We start from the raw sequence: 11,414 nt of genomic DNA on the forward strand, positions 1-11,414 counted from the left end.
AATATTTTCTAATGTAGTGATTCAGTTATTTTCCCTAACAGATGGGTTTTCCACTTTGCTCATCTTCGCCAACTTCCGGTCCTAGTTCCTTACATACCAATTGAAAATCCACAACTGAATGATACTGCTTATGAGGTACCTATGTCTAATGTATCTCCAGAAAATGTGTTTTCAGCATGTATTGCATGATCATTATTTTTGTTAAAAATAGAACCTGAAATGTACCATGGAGCTCTTGATTTTATGTTGAACTATTAGTTTATTTTACTATGGGACTTTGGCACACTTTTTTCTCTTAAGAACTCTTGCTGAAGATACTAAAATGTGGGCTGGACCTTGTTCCCATGCTGTCCTGCACTAGGGGCATGCAACTGGACGGTGAATTATTGTCGCAAATACATTTACAAAATCTTGTCTACAAAATGCCATCATTTTCCATTTTCAAATTCAGTCTAGACATTATGCGGTAATCTGTTAAATAATGACTTTTGAAAATAAATTTCTGTCCATGCAGGTTGCACTTGTTTCATTAGCTACAAATCCATCTTTCCACAAACTTCTATTGACAACTGTCAAATCATGGCCACATACACTGTATTCCTCAACACATATTATATCTGCTATTGAACCACAGATTAATACATCATCTGTGACTGACTTTCTAAAGGAGGTAAACTCACAACTCACTGTATTCTTCTTCTTTTTATTATTGTATTTCAAATTCACATTCTATTCCCTTTGGCAGGCATTAGCTGAGTTGTATATCATCAATACACAATCTGAAAAAGCTCTTGCATTATATGCGGATGTAAGTAGACCATTCTACAGAATATGAGCTTTTGTAACTAACCATGCATGTAATGTGCTGCAACTGGTCAGTTGCTCATGTTGATCACCAAGCTTAATTCGAGATGAGATCCTCTGTCCCGAAAATGTTGTGTCCCCGTGTCCCAGCGCCGATCGGACGGCCTAAATCACATCTCAAGGATGTAGTGTACATCATGAAAATATCATAGCCGTCCGATCGGCGCTGGGACACGGGGACACAACATTTTCGGGACAGAGGATCTCATCTCGCTTAATTCAGGTTCTTGCTTATCTCTTTTCTCTGTTTATTATTACAGCTAATGAAGCCTGAGATTTTTGAGTTTATTGAAAAGCATAGTCTATACGACTTTATACATGATAAGGTATGTTAACGTACTCCTCAAGTAAGAGAAACTATTTTCCTATACAGCAATTATGTTCTCTCAAATGTATGTTCAAAGACCAGTTCTTATGGTAAGTCATTACGTTACTTATGTTTGACTTTATTCTCTATTAGACCACAGTTTGGATAATGTCTATTTATCAATAGTTTCCTCCAAGAATCACTGAAAACATTAGTAAATAAAAGAAGATGAGCTAATGGTTAGCGGTGCTTGGTTGAGCTATGATAATCCATGAAGAATGGGGGTAAAAATATTTATTGTATTATTGGAGTTAGAAAAAGAAAATGTAGCTATGATAATCTATGAAGAATGGGGGTAAAAATATTTATTGTATTATTAGAGTTAGAGAAAGAAAATCTAGAGACGTACCCAATAAGATACTGAATGAAAAAATTAAAAGGTCTTATTGATTTTGATAATCAAAAAGAAGTTTTTTAAGAAAAAATGATAAACACTCAACACTATATAAAATTTATTTTTGGAGGAAAATATTATGATAGATTCTGAAAGTATAGTTTTTGTAATATTAGAATATAAGATTTAAAAGTTTAAATAATAGATTTAGAAAACTATAATTTTTAATGTGTTTTTTTATTGATTTAGATTTCCTAGACTGATATTGTTATAGGTTTCACAGATGAAAGAAGTATAGTAATCCTGTAATATGACATATATGATAATGTGATTTCTAATGTTAGAGATTTGGGAAGAAAAGCAAGATTTACATATGGTATTCGTCGACCTAGAAAAAGCTTATGATAGTCCCAAGGGAAATTATATGAAAAATTCTAGAAAAGAGAGGTGTTAGTATAGCGTATATCATGGTTTAAAGTGTCGTGCCGAAACGGTCGAAACGGGCGAAACGTCTCGTTCCGCTCGGCGACCGATACCGGCACGACCCCGGCACCAGACTCACGACAGGCGTGAAGTGATGCGCGACCCTGTGGTCATAACAAAGGGGTCACTTGACTCTGCAACAATAGCGGAGAGGTCGCATAACCCTTCCGCTGCCGTCGTGGAGGCATCGTGCGACCACAGTCACTGCAGAGGGGTTGCACGACTAACGTGGTCGTGCCGAAGGAGTCATGCAATCCCCACAGCCATGGCTGGTCGCGCAACCCTAGGATAACACCGAAGTCGTGTGGGCTCGCAAGTGGTGTCAGATTTCAGATTCTTTTTAATTAAACTTAGGTTAATTTTTTTAATCAACTCCTAGTTATGGTGGAGATAATCTAAAGAAACTTTATTAAAAACCTTAATAAAATTATCTAATTAATTTTATATTTCATTTATTTTAATTTAAAAAATTATAATAAAATTTTTATTTATTTATTTATCTATTTTCATATCTTTTCCTTTTTTAAAAGATTATTTTTTATCTTGTTATTTTTAAATATTTATGTTAAATATTTTAGTTTTTAATTAATATATTTTATATTTAAAAAATACCGAAACTATATCGGCACGGTACGATACGGTACCGAAACCATATCGTTCCGGTCTAGGACCGAAACCTCGGCATGGGTCGAAATTTTAAACCTGGGCGTATATTATAATAATTAAGGATATATATGAGGATGCAATGACAAAAGTGAAGACTTCAGACTGGTTAACCAAAACATTTCCTATAAAGACAAGGGTAGATTCAAGGATCAATTTTAAGTCCCTATTTTTTTACAATAATCATTGATGAACTCATGAGACTAAGTCCAAGACATATTACCATAGTGTATGCTATTTGCGGATGATATTGTTTTAATAGATGAGACATGTCTAGAGTAAATGCTAAACTCGAATCTTAGCCGGAAACACTAAAAGTGAAAGGTTCTAGGTTTGGTAGAGTAAAGATAGAATATATGGAATTTAAGTCTAATAATATTAGACGTAATGAGACTTTGTTAAGATAGGGGATGACAAGTTGTCTGTAACTGGAAGTTTTAAGTATTTAGGATCATTTTTACAAAAGAATAGAGGGATTGAGAGATGTCTTGCATTGAATATAAGTGGGATGGTTGAAATAGAGAAGAGCATCAGGTGTTGTTTGTGATCTTAAAGTACCTTTAAGACATAATGGAAAATTTTACAAAACGGTGATTAGATGTGCTATGTTATATGGAGCTAAATGCTTGTTCTGATTTGAGCACATGAGCAGAAGATTAGAGTTGCATAAATAAGGATGTTAAGATGAATATGTGAACATACAAGGATGGATAGAATAAAAAATAAAAATATTAGAGAAAGTCGGGTTGCACCTATTGAGAGAAAATTTCAAGAGACGCATTTAAGATGGTACGGATATGTACTTGATGACCCATAAATACTCCAGTTAGGCGATGTGAAACTATGATAAATGTGCATATCAAACGAGGAAGAGGAAGACCAAAAAATACTTGGTTAGTAATAATAAAATAAGATAAAATTTATTTAAATATAAATGATGATATAGTAGGGGATAGAACCCAATGACGTAAAATGATCCACATAGTCTACCGCACCTAGTTGGATAAGACTTGGTTGTTTTAAGATGAAATAATCAGTCATGTTGAAGTTAAATCTCCTTAATATATGTTCATTACCTATGATATTATGCTAATTGATATGGCGGAAGAGCATAATTGTTTAAGTGAAATTTAAGAAAAAAAAATTATTAAGTAGAACTAGACTGATTATATAGAATACAATTTCAGAAATACGGAAAAAATGGAATAGTAGTTTCAGTAATAAGAAAAGAAATGAAGGAATAGTTGAAATGGATGAATATGAAATTTTATGAGTTTTAAATCATTTTGTTCTATTAATCAATAAGGAAGTTGATAAACGTGGTTGAAATGAAAAACTTCTGAGTGTTCCTAGGTGTTCCTTAGACAAAGTAAAAAATTTATAATTTTGTGTACAAGACAAATGTTGGGCACTTAAAAAACAAAACCTAAAGTTTAGTAAATAGATATGAGTGCTAAATGGATGTGTGGTTAGTAGAAAAGATTGATAAATTACCACTATTCAAGAACTAGAATTCAGGAGCAAAAAGCTATAGTTACAATATGTGATAAAATGAGAAGAAATGAGTAGAGAGGGTATAAACACAAGGAAAGATGATCAACATAGTATCTAATTATAGGAGAATTGATTAAAGTTGTAGGTTAAAGGGTAGAGACAAGTGGAAGACAATAGTTGAGATGCTTATAATATTTCAACTTATAACTTTAAAATTTTTAATTGAAAATGATTCTTAAATTGCTGTAGACCTATGTTTAGAAGTAAACAAGTCTACTGAAGGAGGATTATAGACTAAATTTTATTTGAATTCATTTTGGCATGCTTGGGAGCATGCCATGCTGTTAGAAGGTCAGCATAGCTAGGCACGACATTAGAATTGTATTGTCTTGGTCGAAGATTGTAACCCAGGCATGATATGAGATTTTAAACCTTGCCCATAATGATGCTATATTCTGAGAATTCAACCATTTATAAGGCATTGATACTCTTCAAGTAGTAACATTGATAATCAACCACAGATCAGCAGGAAGCCAACTGGGTTCAGAAATCTGCTCTATAGATGAAAAGATAACAAGAAAATTGATTCTGGAACTTTGTACAGAAAAAAAAAAAGAAGAAAAAACTGCAAGAGAACTTGGTTGCTGTTGCACTGAAATCTGCAATTCTGCACACACACACATACAAAAAATCTGCAAAGGTGCTGGAACAAAATTGTTGAGGAAATCTGATCCTTCAAAGGCCCTGGAAGAAAAGGATCACGGAAACATGCAATTGCTTGAGAGGAAGCTAGATCACAAAGGTAGTTGTCATTAGCTCTGCAAGAAGAAAATGAGGACCGGAGCAGGTCTGGAATTAGAGTTGTGGCAGAGGGGGGAGATGAGCTTGAAAGGTTGTGGGTGCTTGCAGCTGGAAGGTCACTAATTCTTTTCCTTGCAAGTGATGTCACATTATGGAATGAGCTGAAGGAAGCAAGTGACACAGGTTTGGGAAGGAGAGAGTGCAGTCCAATGTACTGCAAGGTCGATTGACATTCGTGTGAAGGAGATCTTTTGTAGCGTGAAGATGGGCTTGGAGGGTTCTGGAGGAATTCGCAGCTGGCAGGTGATGGTGAGGAAGGCTCTTGTAGGTAAGTCTTCCCTCAGAAGCTCATAATCACAGGAAGTCTTTTCCTTGCAAGTGATGGCACATTGTGGAACAATTGGGCTAAAGGAAACAGGTGAAACAGGTTTGGGAAGGAAGGGGTCCAGTTTGATGTACTGCAAGGTCTACTGACATTTGTGTGAAGGAGATTGTTTGTTGCATAGCGTGAATGGGGATTGATATCACAGATCTGATACTATATAAAAGTTAATGAGGAAAAAGACTAGGGTATCTCATTCCCTTTGTAGTCCTCTCTACCTTGACATAGATTGCTATTGTTGTTCTTTTTACATTTAGACCTCTCAGGATGGTACATACAATTGAGCTATATTCTATTTACAATTTGCTCATGGACAACATCCACATGTACTTACAAAAAAGTTCATAGTGGAATAGAGTGCCTACTCAATAACAACTTGAAGCAATTGTTGCAGTGAGGAAAATGTTGTTTTGGCAATTTTGTTTTTTTGGCAGTGTTATTGTATTTCATCAATTATCTTTATTATTTATTTCCATGGATCATAAAACTTATTTAGGAGTGTCATCCTATTCTTTATTGCATCATACAGGTTGTGGAACTTATGCTACTAGACAGTAAAAGAGCCATGAATCTCTTGATCCAACATAGGGATTTAATTCTGCCAACTGAAATTGTTGAACAGCTTTTAGAAACAAGTAGAAAGTGTGATAAGAGATACCTAGTGCATTTGTACCTGCATGCACTGTTTGAGATTGATCCACAAGCTGGGAAAGATTTTCATGACTTGCAGGTGATTTCCTTTTTCATTTATTAACCTTTAGTTGTTTAGAAAAGCTGCAATTCTTAGCAATCTCTTCCATTACCAAATATATATGGAGCAATTGATACTGCTTTTATTAACTCAGCCTATTTCTGTGCAATCAATTTCTGAAACATGACACAAAATATAGTTCACTAAGTTTTATAGGATGTCAATGTCACTCTTGATGACCTATAATGATCTAGACAAAGTAAACCCCCAACATCTGATCCTTGTAACATAATTTGTATCTTTCCTTTGATTGAGACTTGAGCTGTTTCATGAGCTTTGTTTACTATATAAGGACATTGATCTTCATAAGTGAAGGAGCAAATGACTGAATTAAAGCATATTTGAGAAAATAGTTGTCAAGATTCTGGAAAATGCCCATAGTGAATGCTTTTTCGCTTGTGTCTATGGGGTCTGCTGTAATAATTTGGTCTGTATATTGGATTTCACTTATCTGGAAAATATGGATTTTTTTGGATTTGTTTTCTCTGCTACAATTAAAGTTTTCCATTTCATGGTTGACCAACTAGAATCATAATATTATTCACTATTCAGTTGTTTCTACCTGTTTATTCATGTTGAGCCCTTCCTTTTGATGTCTTTCCACGGAAGACCTAGACAATAAGGTCAATAAAATTTCCACTTATAAAAAGTAAGAAATCTATAACTAGAGCTATGCATCATCATTATCAAGCCATTTACCCCCAACTGTTTGGAGTTGGGTTCCATAAATCTTATACTTTTATTGAGCACTATGCTAGGTTATATCATCATTGCCTTGTAAAAAATGGGTTTCACATTTGTGCCGATAGGTTCAGACAATTTTCACTGACTATCTGGACCTAACACAATCCTTTCTGTTGCAATGGGTGGTCTCACTCCAGTATAACCTTTTTTTAATCCTCAGAACATCATTGGCGGTTTTTGGGTTATGCTTTTCCCTTGTGAAAATCAGAGGCATTCTGATTTGAATTGTATCTTCTAACAGCATGTGGAATACTATCTTATCACTATAACTTGATGTGGTAGCTAGTGTGCCAAGCTGATACTACAAATCTATAACAGAACACAACTTGGTTTGAGATGGATTGATTAAACTAGATCTAGGCATTTCTACTAGAATAATGAGTGAAAACGAATTCATAATTGGTTCAGATCATATTATAATCTTCTATTGGATACTGGTTTGGTCTCAAATAGGGTTCAAGTCTCTATGACTCCAGTGTACTCAGAGGCATACCTACCTGTACTTGCAGTGGGAAGGCCATTCTGTTCTTTGTTTTATCTTTGTGTACCAATTAACTGCACAGTGCAAAATCAATTTTTGACACTGGTTTAGGCAAAGAGAAATCAATACTTTGAGAGACCGGAATTTATTGGTGGTCAATTGTTGCTTCATGTGGATGTCTGAGATAGAAGAAAGATGGATCAGAAGGATGCTATCTTATTGCTTTTTATTTTTTCATTTTTGGCTGTATTTAGGTTTTGTCCTTCACGAATTGTTTACCGTTTAAGCTGATTCTTTTTTATTTTGTCCTTTTGCAAATTTTAATAGACACATGTAACCCACTTTCATCTTGTTTTGTTATGAACCCAAAAGATGTTATTTCCAAACAATTTCCATCATCATTTAAAGGAATGAATTGATTGAATTGTCATAGGTATTTACAGTAGAGCATGAAGTTATCATGTGCCATAAAAAAAAATGTAGATCCACTACATTAACGACCCCTCCCCCTAGTGCCGGCCCCACAAATATAGAGGGAGGTAAATGCAGGTACACAGGCGTTAGGTACATGGTGGGGTAAACTCCAAGTCGTCATTTCTTGAGAATCGATCCCTTACCATTACGTCAAAGATGTCATGTGTCCACCGTCTGTGCTAACGCTCTGGGGCTATCATGTGCCATAAAGAGATCACATTAATTAGTTTAGTTGTTGAGTTTTATAAGTCACCTGTCTTAGGATTGTTTCAGTCCTTTGGTTTAGTCTTTCATGTTTATTAGTCGGTGGCTTTCATGACCATCAAAGTAGATGAAAAGCTAAGAAGGAATCACTGTATATTCATTCAAAAGAGATGTTGTTGTCTCCCAATACATGCTAGGAGATGATTAATCAATGAGCCTCATTTGCCTCTTCATCTGTGGTAAGGTTTCCTCGATGTGTATGAGAGCCGACCATGGGTGACCAACTGCATCTTCTCAAAGCTCAAACAATAAGCAACAACATGTTGAGTACTGCATCTGCAGCAAAGTACATATTAGACTGTATTGATGCATTGGTGCTGTTGTTCTTCATCTTATTTAATCAGTTGTCAAGCATTATTTTATCTTTTAAGTTTACATGATAAACTAAGCAAACAATATTGCTGCAGTCAATTGACTCACAAACAACATTTATTAATGCAGCATCTCCCGTTCTACTTTTTTTTTTTCTTTTCTGTGCATCTATGACATTTAGCTTTATTTTCAATAGGTTGCGCTTTATGCGGAATATGAACCAAAGATGTTACTCCCATTTCTTCGCAGCAGTCAGCACTATAGACTAGAAAAGGTTTATCATTACATATTCACATTGTTTGTTGGTTATTTTGAACAATAAGTCACTGTGTCATTTCTCAGGCATATGAGATTTGTATGAAAAAAGAACTTGTTAGAGAGCAAGTATTCATCTTTGGAAGGATGGGAAATGCAAAGCAAGCTCTTGCTCTCATCATCAATAAGTTGGAGGATATGGAAGAGGTGTCTGCATCTAGTTCTTATGTTTCAACTTTCTCCTCCACGTCTTGCCCTTATCTGCATTTTACTTATCAAATGATTCTGTTTCCCATCCCTGCATCAGCATATTATTGAATTCCTAAAGTTGGTAACTCCAGTGTCCAATTACATACAGGCTGTAGAGTTTGTGACTATGCAGCATGATGATGATCTCTGGGAGGAGTTAATCAAACAGTGTCTCAGAAAACCTGAAATGGTGTGTAAAAGGAATAGTAGTTTACATTATATATTCCAATATATGGAGGTGATATTATTGGCGATTTCTTTCATTTGAATGAGCAGATAGGAATGCTATTGGAGCACACTGTTGGTAATCTTGATCCTTTGTATATTGTCAAAAAAGTTCCAGATGGATTAGAGATTCCAAGGTGAGGACAATGCTACTTTAGGCCATTCAGATGCCTGTTTTATTTAGCCATCCTCTTTTCTTTTTTGTTTGACAACTTGTTCCTTCAATGTGTATGCAAAATGATTTCAATTGTATTATTTGATTTGTTAACATACTCTATCCCTGGATTCTCTGTCAGTGTTCTTGTGAATGATGCCACTAACGTTTATATCTCATTGCCTTTAGGTTGAGGGATCGTCTTGTCAAAATTATAACAGATTATCGAACAGAAACTTCTTTGAGACATGGATGCAATGCTATCCTCAAGGTTCAATTATAACTAATGCCCTTCTCATTTTTTCCTCTATAATTTTTTTTTCCAACTATAAATGTTTCACTCTTGATATATTTTTTTTAGACTGACTGCGTCAACCTTTTGATCAAGTACTATAAAGAAGCTCGACGTGCAGTCTACTTAGGTATTGAAGAAGAAGCAGTGCGCAGGAAAAGGGAAGATGATGCAGCTAGCCCAAAAACTGACGGATCAGCAAATGGTGTAAAGCATATGGTAGTCAAGTCCAAAACTAGGGGAAGCGGGAGATGTTGCTTGTGCTTTGATCCGTTTTACATTCAGAGCATTTCGGTTGTGGTTTTCTTTTGTTGCCATGGTTACCACGTCTCTTGCCTTATGGGTGCCTCTGGTTCCATGAGTGAGACAAATAATACAACCGACAGTGATGACGATAACAGTGAGAATGAGGATAACAAATCGAGTGGATCCCGGATGCGATGTGTGTTGTGCACTACAGCTGGTCATTGAGCCCTCTACTCAGAATTTTTTGAGTGAGTTGAGTTTTAAGTGAGCATGTATATTATTTTTGCCTAATTGGCTTTCTGCACTATTTGTTTATATTTCTTGGTTTTGATAATTTAATATGCCATGATTGTTTTGTATTTGCAAAGCCTGCCTTAGTCCTTGCCGGCCAAGCAGTGGAGAAGTTTCTCCGTCGATGGATGTTATAATACAGGGGTAACAAAAAAAATAAAGCATGTTTAGGTTAAAAAAAATTAATTATTCCTGAAATTTAAAGATAATTTGATACCATTGTTTTTTCTTTTCCTCACATTTTTTACTTTGAAGGTTAAGCAAAAATTGGATTTGAAATTTGGATGAAGGATTGTATTTTACTCAATACTTAGTCATTTTAGATGTTTGTCTAATTCCTCTAGTAAATTGGAGTCTAATCCATCTTTCTTGCACTCTTTTATTCCGTGTTGTTTTGAAAGGAGTGTCTCACACAGCATAATAAATGATTTGGTGCAAAATTAGTGGGAAGACCAACTTTAATTGGCCAATTTAATTTTTTAAATCTCTTCATCTATCTAGCTTACATAAGTTTAAAAATATAATATACATGTGGAATATAAAAAATAAATAAATAAATTCATGTTTACGAGTGATATGTGCTGTGCTTTATAGGAGATTCTATATTATGGTGCTTTGTGAGTAATCATCTCCTTCGCCATTTGTTTTATGATTTTTTACTCACTGTTTCCTTCGATTTCCCTCGTTTTGCTCTCACCTCGGATCTTTATCTTGGCGGCGGTTATCACCATGGGTAATAAGTCCCTTTGTCATTTGTTTTATGATTTTTTTATTTCCTTTCATCAATAATCATAATAGTACCTCCGTCATAATTTGTTTTATGATTTCCGCATTATCCATGTCGTTTTTTAGTGCTTTTTTACGAGATTTGTTTCTTGAGTTACTAGAATGTCTGTGCCATCTTTCATTTTGTAATTATTTCAACAGGTCATTCAACTTAACGTGTTTAATATAACATCCTCAACATAGTTTTTGGAACTTCTGTTGCAATTTTTAGTCTGGAAGTTGATTATGGACGATTGATCCTAGCGAGAAAAAAATATTTGCGTATAACCATGATTAGTCTTTTTTATATTATACATACTAATCCATCATTCTAAGTCATGCTATAATTAAACGTTTCTTAGTATATGTAGATTTGTTTAGGAAAGGTAAAGAAGTATAGTACTGTCTCTATATGGCTGGTGTACCTAGACTTAGTGTGTGTGATACAGTGTTTCATACAAAATTTAAACTATATCATGTTTCAAAAGATATCAGTGTTCTAGATCGGTCAATTTCAAGATTA

General features: G+C 34.8%; 1 protein-coding gene across 1 annotated transcript in view; it reads left to right on the plus strand.

The window, feature by feature from the left end:
* The window catches only part of LOC122028799 (vacuolar protein sorting-associated protein 41 homolog), a 32,073-nt gene extending 21,871 nt beyond the window's left edge, over nt 1-10,202 (plus strand). The window contains exons 9-19 of the mRNA XM_042587706.1: nt 42-135; nt 515-670; nt 746-808; nt 1,125-1,190; nt 5,918-6,118; nt 8,611-8,688; nt 8,757-8,876; nt 9,028-9,108; nt 9,195-9,280; nt 9,487-9,568; nt 9,659-10,202. Of these exons, the coding sequence (XP_042443640.1) occupies nt 42-135; nt 515-670; nt 746-808; nt 1,125-1,190; nt 5,918-6,118; nt 8,611-8,688; nt 8,757-8,876; nt 9,028-9,108; nt 9,195-9,280; nt 9,487-9,568; nt 9,659-10,060 (1,429 nt within the window). The 3' untranslated portion in view covers nt 10,061-10,202. The remainder of the gene's footprint in view (nt 1-41; nt 136-514; nt 671-745; nt 809-1,124; nt 1,191-5,917; nt 6,119-8,610; nt 8,689-8,756; nt 8,877-9,027; nt 9,109-9,194; nt 9,281-9,486; nt 9,569-9,658) is intronic.
* The last annotated feature ends 1,212 nt before the right edge of the window (nt 10,203-11,414 follow it).

The sequence above is a fragment of the Zingiber officinale genome, chromosome 10B (assembly GCF_018446385.1).
Source record: "Zingiber officinale cultivar Zhangliang chromosome 10B, Zo_v1.1, whole genome shotgun sequence".
In the NCBI taxonomy this organism is placed as follows: Eukaryota; Viridiplantae; Streptophyta; class Magnoliopsida; order Zingiberales; family Zingiberaceae; genus Zingiber; species Zingiber officinale.